Here is a 17,885-nt window from a genome sequence, read left to right as displayed (position 1 = left end):
ATTTTTTTGTTTTTATCATTGTTTTGTTCGGATTTATTTTTTTTAATATTTTTTTTATATTTTTTTTTTTTATTTTTTTTTTGGCTGGTGCAGCATAAGCCATAGGCTTTCTTGCACCATGCGGCCGTTACTAATACTAATACTAATACTAGTCTGGAGCAGCTGCTCAGACAGAGGATTGAAGTGCACTACACCACTGTAAGCTTAACAGAAAAAAAAAAAAAAATTTGGATTTAAGCCAGGAAATTCCACCGTCGACACATTGGAATCCATCCTTAACATGGCGGAGAGCTGCCAACAAAAATACTTTCTCGTCATCTCTATTGACTTTGCGGGAACGTTCTACGCCCTTTGGTAGCCCAGCGTCCTCGCAAGACTCAGGCTGCCCAACTGCCGACAAACCTCTATGATTGAGTAAGAAGCTATTTGACCAACCGACGGGTCCTGGTACAGGCCCCCTATGCAAGGTTGACTGACAAATACACCGGGGATGGCCGCAGGGCTGTCTTAGGGCCTCTCCTATGGAACTATGCACTGGAGAAGTTCCTCTCCCTGACTTAGGGTGCGTACAAGCATTGGTCTATGCAGACGACTTGTCCCTAGCCCTTACTGCAGATTCAAGAGCCCAACTACAAACTCTAGCGAATGCAGCAGTAACCACACTGCAAGAATGGACGGAAAGGCATCGACTCACCATATCTGCCACCAAAACCAAATCCATCTTAGTTAAGGGCTACCTATACCCAACTAGACCGCTGCAAATAAAATCAACAATAGAACAATTAAGCTAGCCACCGAACTAAAGTACCTGGGAGTATCCTGGACCGTAATCTATCTTACACCCCACAACTAAAATATATACAGGCTAAGATGAAAAAATACGCTGCCATGTTTGCCAGAGTCACACGTCGTGACTGGGGCATAAAAAGGCGCACCCTTGCGATCCTTTATAAATCAGCAATTTTCCTGGCAATCACATACGCCTCCTGTGTCTAGTTCCACAAAGCCTCAACAGTGGTAAACCCCAGACGATTGGATATTATGCATAGACCCATCCAATCGACCCTCACCCGAGCATGCAAGACAGTCTCTACTCATGGACTACAAGTGATCACGGGTGCTTCCCTCTTGATCTTGAGATGACTCGCACCGGAATGCTTCAGCAACTCACGTGGCAAAGCCACAAGTTATTTTCCGTGTCCGTGGTGTGGTCCTGGAGGACCACACCACGGACACGGAAAAGAACTGTAAAGTTGAGAAGTACAGTCTGCAAACCTACTTAAAGTCAATATGGCAACAACGCTGGACGATGTCTGACAAAGGAGACGTCACACGAAGGTTCTTTCCGAACTTGCCACAGGTTGTACCCAAAATATCCTACATGGCTCTGCCCTAGTTTCCACATCACCCACCTTCTCACAGTACATGGAGCTATCGGCCACAAGCTAAACCTCCTCGGACTGACAGATAACCCAGCTTGCGCGTGCGGCTCTCTCGAGACCTGGGAACACCTGCTACACGAGTGTGAGCTGTACGAAGATCTGCGTGGACACCTCATAACACGAGTTCGGTTCAGCCCCCAAAAATCTGGAGCACTACCTACTGGAGGACGAGGGAACCTACAATGCCCTCACCAACTTTGCTCAGTGCCTATTTGCAAGACGCCAGAATCTATCTTTGCCGGCAAACATAGAACAACTAGGATAAATACAACAATCACAACAAATGACGAACCAAGAGAAAACTGGACTGCGTTCCAGCTGTGACTAAACTCCACTCTCCCAAATACTGATCCATGGAAGGGACATCGATTCCATTTGAGAACTGTTAACCAATCACATCGCACGACCTACACTGACTACAATCGGTCCTTCGGGAGTGCACCCTGACTGTGACTGAACCCTATCCTATTGAACATCGACCAGAGGAAGGACATGGATCCCACGAGTAACTAGTTAATAAAAGACCAAGCAGGACCTGCACAAAGGTCAGCCAGACCTGGACTGAAAACCTAAACAGAGATACCTCCATTGCACTCCTGGGAATCCCGAATGGGGCAGCCCTGGCACCCGGACTGAAGCCACCCCACATCTATGCCCTGTTGGCGATCAGGTCGGCTCCCTTGCCTAGCCTACTTTTTACCCTTCCCCGGAGGGACGAGGAGACAGCCCTGCTATCCCTTCCCCTTCTTTTCCTTCTGGTGGGGCATGGGCATGCCCCACTATAAACTGGAGTTATCTTCCCTATCGGCTCCATACTTCTATCTCCCCCCAGTCTTCAGTCTCCCACCCCACTCAATCTAAATTCCACAATTCAAAATCAATTTTGTCCACCATTTTTTGACGTTCTCCTAGCGCTTCCCCTCAACGCGACCACTTTTTTTTTTTTTTTTTTTTTTTAGTTCCTAGCCACTGAAATCTCAGGAAATTAGATGGCAGGCCCTGCCAGAGTAAACTTAAACTGCTAGGTACCTGGTCTGTTCCCACGGGCGAAAGTGAGGCAACGTCGGGCCTCAGTAGGGATCTGGCGGCTAAAGGACCAGAAGAACAATGGTACATGACATTACACATATACAGGGCCCATACACTTTTAAATCTCTGGCATTGCCAGTCAACTGGTACACCCACAATGTGAACTACGCGGAGATGGAGGGAAACCCCTGGTGCCGTTTGACCCTAAACACACTTTACACTAAACATTACGGTACACGACAATACACCCACAATATCCATACACTTTTAATCTCTGGCCTTTATAGCGTACTGTAACACATGACAATGTATAGTACGCGGAGTTGAGGAAAACCCCTGGTGCTGTTAGACCCTAAACACACTTTACACTTTACAAACATTTCACATTTCGCACATTTTTTGAGACTGATGCGTTGGAGAATCGCCCCCTTCGTTTTTTCCCCGGATCACAGCACTCTCGCTGGTCTGCGATCTTTGCTACGCAGCTCTAGTCTGGGGCATAATTTCCGTTTAAATACAGTTTAATTAACAATGGAATTTAATAAGATTAATAAATATTTTTGATTAATTGATAATACTACTAAGCTAAGAGATTCCTAATGCAGCGTTTCGTATTACGTTATCTAGTTTTATGTTATATCTTACGCTACAGTTCGAGATATATAAGTTCACTATTTCTTATCGATTACAATATGGCGGCTAGTTCAACAATATTGGCGCCAACACCCGGAGTTGTAACTTCCAAAAATCACTAGTTAAATTCAAAATAAGAAGCTAACGAACGCTACTAAACCTATTTAATATCTTTGTAAAACACAATGTAGTATGTTAATTAACGGAGAATACGGTAAGATTATCAAAATACTTATCCCTTTACAGCAACCAAAAATCCACCGACCGTTCTCTTCCGCGACCAGAGCACCCTCGAGGGCAGTCACCTGGCGAGGCACTGAGTCCACTAATTCACTAAAGCATTCCACGGGTATTTCCATCCATACTTGCTGCACCATTGTCCATAATTCCGCAGCATTCCTGGATGGAGGATCCAAAGCTCGAATGGACCTTTCCACAGCATCCCAAAGATGCTCCACAGGGTTCATGTCCGGTGAAAGAGCCCATTCCATGGTGGTAAAATCTGCGGAATGCTCTTCGAACTATGTTCTAGTCACAACGGCTCTGTGGGGAGGAGCACTGTCCTACTGGAAGAGTCCATTGTCCTGTTGTTGCACGATGATCATAAAGGGATGCATATAGTCTGTAAGGGTGGACACGTAACCTGGACTGTTCAGAGATGCGTCTAGATGTACCAGAGGTTCCAACGTGTGCCAGCTGAACATGTCCTAGATCATTACCGACCGTCCACCTGCCTGCCTGAACAGTTCCTTGTTGACATGACAGGTGCATAGCTTTGTGTGGTTTCCGCTAGATACGCACCCTCCCATCCGCTCGAAATAACTAGAAACGGGACTCATCGGACCAGAAGACCCGTCTCCAATCATTCAAGGTCCAGTACTGATGTTCTTTCGTCCAGTTGAGGCGTAGAGTCCTGGGTCGTGGTGTTAGTAATGGGACTCTGGTGGGTCGGTGGCTCCCATCACCTATTGCGGCTAATGATCGCCTGATGGGCTTGGAGACGTTTTTCGCACCTCCCTCGTTGAAGTCTGCGGTGATTTTTGCCACTGTCGCTTTCCGGTTGGGGTAAACAAAACAGACGTCGACGACCACGTTCATCCACCACCTTTCTCTGACTACAGCGCTGTCCACGATGAGATAAATATGATCTTTATTGTAAGGTGCACAGGTACATGCAGATACCCTGACTTCACGGCACTAAGCTAGGAGTAATTCCGGGATGTTATTCCGGACGTATTCCCGACACTCTTGATGCTGTCGAACGGGGAGAGTGCAATTTCTGTACCACCTCCGCGATAAAGTGACCAATGCATCGGGTACCCACTACCATCCCTCTTTCAAAATCGATTAACTCATAACCTTTATTCATACTGACATCGAATTACCGTCTACCTGAATGCAGTGAACCTATTTACCTGCTAAGCGGTGAGTTCGTCCCTGCTCAGTAAACAGCTATCCCATGAATTCTGTCCTTTCAGTGCATAAGGTAATGGTTAGGCATATCTTGGAGAGGACTGCATACAGCCCTGGAGACCTCATTTAAGAAGGATGAAGAGCTGCTAAGACGAGTATAGAGAAGTGCAACGAGATTGGTGAGAGGAACAAAGGGGTTCCCTTACCAATAAAGTTTTCAGTTGTGCAAATTACAGTGCCTGAAGACGCGAACTGATTGATTTGTTTAAGGCTTTGAATGAATTTAGCAAGTTCAATGCTGATGGGAGTCTTCTCTTGGTTAGCCACACACACACACACGAGAGGGGCAGAAATTCAAATTGAGGAAGGACGGTTGCAGAATAGATGTCAGGAAGGTTGCCTTTAGCCAGTGAGTGTTTGTTCCAGCAATCAACCACTCACTGGTTGAGTGGTTTGTTGTTCCAGCAATCAACCACTCGACCAGTGAGTGGTTGATTGCTGGAACAAACTTCCATCTGTTGTTATGGAAGTTGATAGTGTGAATGAATTCAAGGAAAATCTAGACAAATTATTGGAGGAAATGAATAGGTGAAATGAAGGTTTTTTTTTTTTTTTTTTTTTTTTTGCTGGTATACAAGCTTGCTTTCTTGCCTGTGCTAATGATAATAGAGTGGGGTGTGGTTAGGTTTGAACTGGAGTTGACGTGAAATGGATTAAATATTCTGGACGTTAAGATAGATGAGATTAATAACTAGATTCCTTGTGGTGAGGATTACAACTTCTTGCCTAAGGCCAGAAGGTAAAAATCAGACCGTGAGAAGGCATTAATCACCAGTGATTAAATAAGTTATTAAATGATGACATATTTAACCAGTCAACGATCAGTCTCTCATCCGCCTAATTGTGGCCGTAATAATTGTTTTCAGTTTTCTCGCCCTTTTTATGACATATTAGTATTTCGCCATCTTTTGATGCACTAGCCAAAAAGAAAAAATAAAATAAATACACAAAATAATAAATAAAACAGACCTCCTATTTGATTGTCTCCTCGCGTATGCGGGACATTTCTGTACCTTGCAGTACCACATGAGAAACAATTGAAATGAAAAAGACAAACATGTTTGGTGCGACTTCAGTATTATCAGCAAGTGAAACTATCTGGTGAAAGTTTATTTTCGTCAAAGGTTAGGGAGAAACACATCGAGTGACAGTCCAATAAAGAGAAAACAGTAAGATGCACCAGGAGGAACGCTACAATGGCGCCATTGTTGGTGGCCACAATGACTCTGGCGCTATCTTTTTTGTCTCAAATATAGTCCATTGTTTCAGATAGATAAAAGACCTCTAGTTAGCCTCTTATTACTAAGGAAATGAGGATGCGGGCTGAAAAGGCGAAGATATTTCTGGTAGCATCATAATTTAAAATTCTTTTACATAAAATTGCTTTGTCACTTAGTTAAACTTAATTTACACCTCACTCACCTGGGATGCTCATATAATGCTTATGCGTTGCTCGAGTCATCCCTGTCCCCACTCCCTTTCTTTCTAGCTTCGTGCTTAGAACCCATTAACCACCAGAAGTTCTGAAATCGATTAAGCCAAGCTTTTAAGCCACGCACTGAAATTTATAAAAAGGTACTGGAAGTTTATAATCAATAATCGGTTAATGAAATTACGCGTTAAAGCGCGTGTTAAAATTATATTTCAGACTGATTCGATATTTTCTTATAACGTGCAGCATTCAGCAAACATGTCAATAAACATCAAGAGAACTAAGTGCTAAATTTGTTTCTGTTTAATTCTTTATAGTGTTTAACAGTTTAAAATTTGCATTGGGTTTTTTTTTTTTTTTTTTAATAATAAACTAGTGGGCTGCGCTCGCTTCTTTTGATAAAATAAAATAAAATTCTTACAAAAGCTTTCAGCTGTGTGTCTCTTCCTCAGCTATCAATACATAAATACGTTACTATATCTATATAATATCGGTGTAGATACACCATAGACAACTATTAAAGAAAAACTACGATCGTAGTGTGAAAGGCATCATTTCATCTGTATCTCATTATGCTCATCCTTCACGAGTTACCATGCATTACACTACCTCGAATAAGTAATGCTTCGCTAACAGAGAAGACTCTTGTCACTTACTCTAGGTGAACATCACCACCCAGACGGCACCGTTTCAAAGCTAGTTGGCTTTTCATCGATGGATGCCATTCACATACGACCGTAGTTTTTCTTTGAGTTGTCTGTAGTGTATCTACACCGATATTATATTGATATAGAATCTTAAACTCTTAAAATATTATGCCTTGTTGCATTTAATATGTTACATATGGAAATCAAGAATGGTACTGCGTGGTCATGTTAGATAAACAACGCATGACCACGATTAAACAGAAGTTTGTTTTACCACAGTAAAACAGGCTTCTGTTACATATTTTTGTATTTGTTACGTATTACACGTAACCCGCATCTCTCTTCTCCCATTGGCTGAATAATTATCATTAGGAGCTAAATTATTTTAATGTACAGAAAGATATGGAGCTGTTGGTTGCAGGCAGCGACTAATTAGTATTAGCCCAAATTAGTATTATCCCTCAATGAGATCACCTGCGAGGTGACCTCATTGTGTATAAGGCCTTGAATGGGTTGAGCACGCGGAATTCTGATGCGATTCTTCCACTTGCTCAGATTACGAACCTAAGGGGGACATAAATTTAAATCGAGGAAAGACAGTTGTAGAATAGATGTGGGGAAATTTGCCTTTAGCCAGGGGGTGGTTAATTGCTGGAACAAACTTCCATCTGTCGTTGTGGAAGGTGATAGCTTAAATAAATTCAAGGAGGAACTGGACAAACTTTTAGAGGGAATGGTTGTGTGAATTTTTTTTTTTTTAGCTAATGCTACATAAGCTCATACGCTTGCTTTCTTTTGAACTGGCCAAAAAGGAAATAAATAACAGACGATAAATAAAATAATAAAAGTTTAATAAAACCACCTATTTGACTTCCTCCTCACGTAGGTAGCCATCCAGATGAGCTTTGAATTGCCTGCAGATATCAGCCTTAACTACCCATGGAGGCAAATCGTTGCCTAAAACAAAACGGCTTACAACCTAGCCGTAGCCTAGTGGTCAGGCGCGCGGGTACATAAGTACACGTACCTTGAGTGACCGGGGTTCAAGCCCGTGACTGCTGAATACGGTGCTGTTTCTTGTAATCTGTCTATCTTGTGAACTCCTCTGACCGGTTGGTCGTCCCGGAGTATAAACAGAAAAAAAAAATTTATTTTAGTTCGAACCTCTCCCCCCCCCCCCCGGTAATCTGAATCTATGGCTTCTAGTTCTGGAATCATTTATAACAGTGAACATTTCACTCTTGTTCATTTTATATTTATCTCTCTTATACATCTCGAATTTCTTCAACTATTTAGAAAAACCCAAGTTCAAATCCAGTCAATGATAGGTGTAACCTTTTAAGGAATAGTATTTTCAAGAGCTAAAGTTTTTTGGGGGGTGCTTGGATAAATCATTCATACTTGAATATACTCAGGCGGACATCTGCGGTTCCTTCTCTTTGCTTTTCATATCGAGAACAGAAAAACGTGCTTTGGAACACACACTGCTTACAGCCTGAAATTCTTGGCTCTAACTCAAACGCCCATGAGGGCGTTTCCCTGTGGAAATCCTGTGATTTATTCCTCCTTTTTTTTTTTTTTTTATATAAACGTATATAAGCACGTAAGATAAAAAAAATAATAATTTATGCTCAAATATTATAATACAGTAGGAATACCTAATAGGTAATACCTGATAATTCGTTCCGGAAAACATTGCTAAGTGAATCAGCGCTAAGCGAGCGCCGTATTCCCACACAAGGTAACATATGTATTTGTGAGTTGCGGTCTAACATAAACTACAAAATCAAATCATTCTGTAGTTGATGATTTCGTAATTAACCAAAAAAAAAAGTCATTTGACATTTTCTTCGTTTACTTTAAATGTACTTACAGCCTCAGCACACTTGTAAAGTACTAGAGAGATACAGTTCTATGGCATGATATGCATTATTATTTGTATAAAGTGAAACTAAACTTATCGCAAAAATAAAATGAAATTTTGTAGTTGTTTGACACTAAACCCTCGATTTCCTAATCTTAATAAACGATAGTGAAAAGACGCACGATAGTGAAAGGATCGGTCCAATTATTTAATATTTATGGACACTAGCTTTGGCAAGAGACCAGATTTTGCTCGATTATCATTTGGACAAGAAGAAAGTTTTCTTACTCTTTACTTATGCTTACTTCTACCCATATTATTATTATTATTATCTGTTTATTTCCATAAGGAAACCACCCCGGGACGGCAAAGTGCCAGGAGGGTGCTAAGTACATATCAGGGTACGAGATACTACGTGCAGTGGGTTACATATACTGAACACGTAGTCTTGTCCCGAAATACATTTATACACATTTTATGCTTAATATATACAGTATTTACACATTAATGATTCTGTACATACATTATACAATTCATATATTTACAATTCACTAATAATTCCATCTATAACTTACATATTAACATAACTGTTACAGAAGGTATATTTTTACAGTCAATAAATTATTATTGTTCTTAACGCAGAAAGTTTCACTTTTATGCAAAGTACTGCATATGAGCAGAAGTAACCCCAGAGAAACGTACCAACTGTGAGGTACTACACTTAAGGTGGTAGAAAATGAAAGACCTGGGAGTAATTGTGCAGGCAGATATATAAAGTTTTCTGAGCAATGCAGACAGGCTGCCAGGGCAGGTCATGGGGTTTTGTCAATGATATATAAGAATTTTGCTAGCAGGGAAAAGGAGGTGATTGTCCCTCTGTATAAGGCAATGGTCAGGCCACGCCTTGAGTACTGCGTACAGGTCTGGAGGCCTCATTTTAGGAAGGATGTAGATTTACTTGAGCGTGTACAGAGAAGGGCAACAAGATTGGAGAGAGGAATGAAGGGATCCTCTTACCAAGAGAGGCTTAAGTTCTGCAAATTGCAGTGGCTGGAGACTGGGCACCTGCGCGGTGATCTGATTGAGGTGTATAAGGCCATGAATGGGTTGAGCACGCTGAATTCTGATGGGTTCCTTCCACTTCTTCAGACTACGAACCTAAGGGGGCATAAATTCAAATTAAGAAAAGACAGATGTAGAATAGATGTGCGGAAATTTGCCTTTAGCCAGCGGGTGGTTAATTGCTGGAACAAACTTCCATCTGTCCTTGTGGAAGTTGATAGGTTAAATAAATTTAAGGAGGAACTGGACAGGCATTTGGAGGGAATGGTGTGATTTTTTTTTTTTTTGGCTGATGCTGCATAAGCTCATATACATGCTTTCTTGCATCACATGCCACTACTACTCTTCACCTGTTCAAACTAGAGCGTGGATTGATTAATAACTGTTTTACAATTGTTGTTAAATGGTTTTAGGCGCTTCAGCGACTGAGACCATATTTCTTCCTATACATTTTTATTTCTTCTGTAATATTGCGTGTGTTCTGTGGTCGGTTTGTCAGTTTACTGACACTAAAGTTTACTGGACTAAAAACCAAATTAAAAAACAAGCATTCCGACGTAAGACTTTCGACATTATCATCATCAGTTGGTTATCGTAGTAATGGAAGAATGCAGTTGACTTTATAGTGATTTTTTTAACACCCAGGATGCAATACTGGTCACGTGTGGGGAACTTACCTGTGTCAAGTGCCATATTGGCGAAAGGTTTGCTGGTAGTTTAGCATTTAAAGCTTCATATGATGTCTTGTCGAAACCATTCTATAGCCAAAGCTTCATATTGATGTAATTTGTAATTAGAATTTAATCTGATTAGGGTTATTGCCGAATCTATTAAGGTTTGTGATCGAAAGATTGCGCGTACTGGCTAAGTTCAGTTATGGAGTGTTTTGATTATAAACTTTTATTATGATAATATGCTCTGGTGTTGGTCGTTTTGGATGATCCGTAAATTTAAACACGCGTTGCAGTTTTTTTTTTTTTTTTTTTGGCATTTAATTAGATGTATTATCAGTGTCCTGGATATTGTTTTTTTTTTTTTTTGTTAGTTGTTGGCGCATCGGCTTCTGTTGTTATAATGCACCTCCCAAGGTTTTTTGCATTTTACTCTGATCCAAGCCCTAGGCGGGAATCGAACCCATGACTTTTGGGTTGCCAGACAGACACTACCCACCTGGCTAGCCCGGTCGGCCCTGAATATTGTATTTGTATGTTTCTTTGTAACTATTGAAGAATGTCCCTAATTTATTGTACGAAGAAAAGAGTAGTGGAATCAGTGCCTGAAAAGATGTTACGGAGTTGTCGAGCGAACTGCCTATGATATGGAGGTGTGACTTTGGTATGTTCTTGTTTATACTCTGGCACGACCACCAGGTCAGAGGAGTTTACAATAAATTATAATTACAAAGATTAATCGTATTGAGCAGTCACGGGCAGTGCCGGACCAAAGTATTTTCGCGCCCCGGGTAGAAAGATTTTTCGGTCCCCCCCTTTAAGTATTACGAAACTTAGTCGCACTCTACAACCACAGTCATCGCATTAATTATAATTTTGTTGTTTGACTGTATTTTTGTGATTAGTACAATAAATAAGTAAGTAATAATTAAAATTTAATGTAAACAAACTGGTATATTTTATATCCATCGATTTATTTTTGAATCTGTAGATATAGGTATGTATAAAATTTGTTTCTCTGCATAACATTAGAGTTATGCAGAGAAATGTAGTTTTCAGTAATTAGGAATTTTCTCTGACCAGCCAAAAATTCATATGTGGCATGCTTCTCTAAAAGTTTGGGGACCCCTGCAAGTTTATTCTAACTGAACTCCGAGTTAGCTGATCTCAAACTAACTGGGGTCGGAGTTTTTTTCTTAAACAATCAAATTCTTTGTAGCAGATGTAAACATCCTTTTCAGGTATCACTTTAAAATTTTTCGGTAAAACTCCTTTTCAATTTAAAAAGAAAACTGAATAGGTACTTAAATAAAATACAGAAAACTTTTATGGAGGTTATACATTACTAGCCTCAAGTTTCGCATTTACAAAGATAAATCATATTAGGTTTAGCAATAAAGTTCCCTGGACTGGTGCTTGCGGTCATGTTCGATGAGTTTTAAAATAAACGGAAGTGGTATGTTGCAGTTCAAACTTCCTCCAACAGGTGGTAGAGAGACTGTCTAGTAGGCTGACAGGTTGGAGCAGCGAATGAATAACAAATTTGCTTTAAACTGGAAAAGTCTGCAACAGTAACATATTAAATTTTAAAAACTGTTTATGATGATGAAACGTTAAGTCGTACCACTATATGGTTCAAAGACGGAGGTGAGGATGTTCGCGATGGCCCAAGAAATGGACGTCCGTCAAATCTCTCGAAATGAGGATAGAGTTGCAAAATTTCGGGAAATTGTGGCAACAGATCGTCGTTTGCCCCTCAGAATGATCCCTGATGAGTTGGATATGAATAAGGAGACGATTCGTCAGATTCGGTGTGATTTTTTTTTTTTTTTTTTTTTGATTTGGTAGTTGTTGGCGCATCGGCTTCTGTGGCCATATTGCACCTCCCAAGGTTTTTGCAGTACTTTGATCCAAGCCCGAGGCGGGAATCGAACCCGCGACCTTTGGGTTGCCGGGCAGGTACTTTACCCACTCGGCTAGCCCGGTCGGCGATTCGGTGTGAAGAATTAGGGAAAAATCTGCAAAATTTGTACTGCAGAGTAGCACGGATGAGCAGAAGCAACGAAGAGTGTCATCATGAGAAGTCTTCATCCAGACTTATCAAGACAATCCTAATTTCCTCGACTGTATTGTCACTGGAGATAGATGTCGGGTGTTTAAGTACGACCCAGAAGTCCACTGTGCAGTGGACTTCAAAATCATCACCAAAGCCCAAAAAATTACATTTACAGAAGTCAAGGATCAAAACGATGCTGATCATGTTTTTCGACATACAGGGTGTAATTCAAAAAGGAATTTGTACCTGAAAGGGAGAGAGAGAGTATCAATGTGTACAGGTGCTTCAAAGACTATTGAAGAGCATTTCACGAGCGAGGCAGCAGATCCTTGTTGTACCACACTGCCCCCCGCCCATTCCGCACTTGTTGTGGAAGACATATCAACCATTGACGCTACTCTCCCGATCTAGCACCAGCGGGCTCCTCTTCCCCAAGGTGAAAACTGCCCTCAAAGGAAAGAGAATTCAGGATGTTGAGGACATAAAGAAACACGTAACCGCCGAACTAAACATAATCTCTTTTGATGCCTTTTCTGATTCTTTTAGAAAGGTGTAATAAGTGCATTCAATTATGTAGTGCTTAATTTGAATAAAAATAAAACCATTTTTGAGCTCCTTCACATTGTGTACTTTTTATTGCACCAGTCCAGGAACTTTATTGCCACACCTCGTATATCATTCAAAAAGTTTTAACCAGCAATCGAATTTATAAATTAACCAGAATTTAATGAGTTAATTTTCAAATACCAAATTAATTAATGCGTTTGCGTAAATTCACATTGTAAATCAAGGCACAAATAAGCACAATAGTAACACATGAACCAATAGTATAAATGATTCCAATATGGTTTTCAAGTGTGCTTTTATTATTTCGAGTACACGGGATCAAATAGGATTTAATTTTAATTGACTTTTCCTGGATTCTTTCACACAAAAACTGAACGATGTAATATAAATGACAGAAATAAATAAAAAAAAACATGTAACCGGCAAGAGAATTTACTGATTAAATAAACAAACAAAAACTGGAACCTTATTTTTCAGCTTTATAACCGCCCTCCACGTCATTTTGCGATGCTCTGGCATGTAGCACAGTTAATATACTCACCGTCCACCCCACACCGGGTGGAAAATACCAGAGTTCGAATTCTGTCAATGACGGGAGGAATGTTTATGGGTATTTTTCATAAAGTAGCTGAATTAGTCGGACGAGGGTAGATTGGTCCCCCCCCCCCGGAAAAATTCTGTTTTTCGTCCAGCACACAAAAAATCCCACAGAATACACGCAATTTACAGACATATAAGGCGCAATATGGTCTAAGTCGCTGATGCGCCTGAAACTCTACAACATTGTGCGATTTACTTGGATCACGAAGATCACAAACAAGTCGATCACAGAATCCGGTACATCTACAGGAAAAATAAAATTACTCATTTTGCATATGTGTCAGACGTATATTAATGTGGAAAGTTATCATAATACTCTTAACTTTTATAACAAGCATTCTCAAATATTTTTGAATACTGTTATTGAATTTTAGGCGCATAGGAAACTCAAGCCATATTGTAACACTGTATATTGTCTGTACAAGTGTATATTGTAATTTCTGTACATATCAACCAGATATGTTCTGTGCAAATCGGCCCTTGAGTATTCTGCACAAGAATGTTCAAGGGTCGATTTGCATGTCATGTGGGCTGAAAATCCCGGATTAACTTAAGTGGAGAGGAGCCCTACTTCCTCCGCCTGGGATCAGCCAACTACAGCCCTGATTAAAGAGACTTTTAAAAATTCCTCCAGTCTATGACGAGAGTCGAACCCAGAACTCTCCAAACGAGTGAAAAGGAGCGAAACCACTCAACTGTTATGGAGAACTTCAAAGCGGTCTACTTTTCTTTAACGAAATTAAAGACATGAGTAAATATAACTCGGCAAAAAGTAAATATAAACCGGGTTAAGTCAACTTGTTAAAAAATATTTTCTTTGTATATGCTATCTCATGCCAACAGAGATATTATAGCTAGTATATCGGAATCGGGAGTACCTAGTTATTTGTTTGGAAGAAAGTAATAAACACAAAAGCAACTTAAGCATACTTTCAAAAGGTTTCAGAATTAGTCTCTGAGAAATTCTGGACACCAACTTAGGTGAAATGATATTTTCAATCAAATCAGCAGGAAAAGGATTACTAAATGAAGTTATATTTAGCTATTCGCACATGCCTTTAATATATAAAAGTTCACAGAACACATTTTATCCAATATGAAAAGGCGATTTTGAAGCATATGGAGCACCAAAATAAAAAAAACTCCTTTTTGTTTCATTCTCTTATTTTTAAAATTTAACTGATTACAGTTTCAAGGGCGCGGAAAACATCTCTCCCATTGCTATTTCTTCGTCTTCCGGTTTGCGTTCTTCTCTTCCCCTTCCATGCATACTACAGTAGTCCAGTTACTCTATTAAAAATAACAAGGCCTGCATCTACACTTAAATAAATTTGAAATAAATACATTTTTATATTTTTATTTGAAATAAATAAATAAATGAAATAATAAATTTTCTATTTATACTCCGGAACGCCAAAAGGATCAGAGGACTTTACAATGTAGAGAGAGAAACTTTAACTAAAATATTTTTTCTTGTTTTGGTCCTTTCGTACTAAAATCAACATAATCAAGATTCGAGCATGGTTTGTGAGTAACTGAATAGTTTCTCACCCTGACCACTCGGTTGTCACCATGTCGGTTAATTCAACTTTCACATTTGTATTTCAATTTATTTTTATTTTATTTATTTATTATTAATTAGTGTGATTACGTCTTCTACTCACTGTTTTTGTTTGTCTTATTTGGGAAGGTTTACTTTAAGGAAGTAACTATGTTATTTTGGGCTTTATGGTTGCTTTTAACTCTATTAGAATTTAAATATTTAATCCTTTTAATTTTGATAATTTTGTCGAAAATTATAATAATAGGGTCTAATAGTATGTTTTTTGCTGTTCATATTTTTATGCCACTGTCCAATGCAATAATTGGTTCATTAAATAGTGATTCATTAAAATTCATTGTGGGTCTTAAAGATAATTGAAACCATACTCAGAATTAGCTGGTTAAAAGCATACAGGATATTACTAATTATATGTTTATTGAATATTTGATGAGGAGGAGTGATTAGTGTCAGAAAGTTTCGCGGTTATTAAAGTTACCAATTAAATAATGTAAAACTTATAGTTTTACATTATTAACTTATAGTACTGCATCGGAGTCATTGATCATCCTTTTCATCATGTTTTACAACCAGAGGACCTTCTCCATAAACCTAAACTTACGGAAAATCAGTTTTGCATTATTCCACGAAGGCATTTTTTTAATGTAGGGGCAAACAAAATGATGTATAAGAACGCAAGCCATTCTTAAACATGAGAAGCGACACTTTCTACACTTTATTCTTAGACTTATAATAAAAGATAAAAATTTTATCGAACCATATATCAGATAATCCGCGTAATGTGTGAGGTGCAGCGTAATCAGACCAGGTAACCACTAGTGTACCGGATTTTGTTTGCAGAATATCGGCAGTCTACGGGGGAGGGCACAGATGATGTCTGAAAACATACAGTTAACAAGTTCAACATACTTAAAATTATTCTATGACAAGTTAAACTTAAGGGAAAAATGGGGAGAGCACTGATCCGCTCTATTCCACTCGGCTTTCTACTGGCAATAGAGCGACAAGAATTCCTGTAGCATACTTTCCAGTTGTTTAACTCCAGAAGTCTTACGAAATATGGCCGTTATTTTCAAATGAAAAAAAATCATGATTTACATATTGCTCATATTGAGGAGGGAAAAAAAACGTTCTAGAATGTGGCAATTGCATAACGTCGGAAATAATTCTCATTAAAAAAAAAAATCATCTGCATTAACGGGAAAGGCAAACATAAGTGCGCATTTTTGTACGAACACGCATTAAATGACTGATTCATCCTAACTTATTCTTACCATAATGAAATGGCTTTTATTAGCGAGAATGCTCTTGAGGTTTGCAACTATACTTATTGTATTGTCTCGAATACCGTTTCATACTTGATTCGATTCCGAAACTTCTTACAGGCAAATATATTTGATGAAGATAGGTATGTAAGCACCCCTGTTTCCAATTGTGAAGACCTAACTTTATCAAAGAGCTCATTATCAAGGTTAACAACAGCAAGCAGCCAGTACTGAAATATGCATGCTTATGTTGTATTACAATAAGACTCCACTTCAACAAAAATGTTGGTAAATGAAAGGAAGAGCAAGTACACCAATCTCTATTAAAAATAGTAATCCAAGCCGCGGTTTCTACAGGGTATTTTTAAATGACAGTTACTCAGTTAACCTTTCAGTTTCAGTTTGACAGTTAGGGTTATGAAATTTTGGTGACGCCCAGTCGAAACTGTTAACACGCACCTTCAGGAGTGCTGTTCATGCGATCATTTAAAGACGAAACAGATTTCTTGAGGTTTCGAATGTTGATAAATTGGTAGAACGGAAAGGAGTATTATTGTGCTTAACTTACTTTATTACTATCTGAAGAAAGAAATTATAAGTGCAGTACTCACCTGACACAAGCAGGTAAACAAGGACAGACACGCCTGCCACACATCGGGACATTTTTCTTGTGATGGTTAAAGCAAATTCAGTGGTGTAATGGCTCTCCTCAACAAGAGCAAGCTCTTGTCCTACTAGGAAAGCAGGCTATGAAACTCTTATTAAAAGTTTCCTACTGGCTACACTGCTTCTCTCAGCTCCTCTTTCCAGTACGTAAGCTATTGATTGAAAGCCATATTCAAACATTTGTCCGCCATCTGGAGGTTTCTCCATTGACATCAGCCAATCGTCGAGAAACAGGAGCTGTGATTGGAGGATAGGCGTGCAACAGTTTTACGTAAGTTTGCAACACTTGGTGCAGTTTTAAACTTCACTGATCGCCTGGTTCTCCAACATTAATATTGATTTTCAAATGAATAGTAACTTACATTCTTTATTTAATCCTTAATAAAAACAGGCCAGTAAGTACAGTAAAACAAAAAATGGCCAAAAATAACAGAACTAACCATAAGAAATTCTAGAGGCAGGATAAGCGTTAAAAAGATATTCCCTGTATACGAGGGGGTGGTCAAGTAGTTCTGAGAAACAGCGTATAGAAAATGAAATAAAAAAAATAACACGAAAAATTGTATATCAATGTCTTATGAAATTTCTAAAATTTTATATTTTATGTTGGTAGGTGGAAGAAGAAGAAGAAGAATAATGAATATCCAGCAAAGTAATCAAACTTTGATGAAAGATGGCAAAAATGCTCACGAAATCCATGAAAGAATGACTAGAGTTTGAGGAAGTATCAGCCAGTTACGCTACTATTGCAAGATATCAACAGAGTTCAAAAGGGAACGGGAGTCAGTCGAGGATGATCCAAGGTCTGATCAGCCATCTGAAACAACTGCCATCATTGAAGGGAAAAAATGAGAAAATAAAGGAATTAAAATGTCTGAACTTGAAAAAATTACTTAATATTTCCCACAGAAGCAATT

At 39.2% G+C, this 17,885-nt stretch overlaps 1 protein-coding gene across 1 annotated transcript in view; it reads right to left on the bottom strand.

Moving 5' to 3' along the window:
• The window catches only part of LOC150078384 (uncharacterized), a 77,801-nt gene extending 60,687 nt beyond the window's left edge, over positions 1–17,114 (bottom strand). Inside the window, exon 1 of the mRNA XM_090385043.1 lies at positions 16,914–17,114. Within this exon, the coding sequence (XP_090241169.1) occupies positions 16,914–16,965 (52 nt within the window). The 5' untranslated portion in view covers positions 16,966–17,114. The remainder of the gene's footprint in view (positions 1–16,913) is intronic.
• Between the last annotated feature and the right edge of the window lie 771 nt (positions 17,115–17,885).

The sequence above is a fragment of the Mastigoproctus giganteus genome, chromosome 11, assembly GCF_048544385.1.
Source record: "Mastigoproctus giganteus isolate SK-2022 chromosome 11, ASM4854438v1, whole genome shotgun sequence".
NCBI lineage: Eukaryota > Metazoa > Arthropoda > Arachnida > Uropygi > Thelyphonidae > Mastigoproctus > Mastigoproctus giganteus.
Note: the sequence above shows the minus strand (reverse complement) of the source record. Positions and strands in the feature narration are given on the sequence as shown.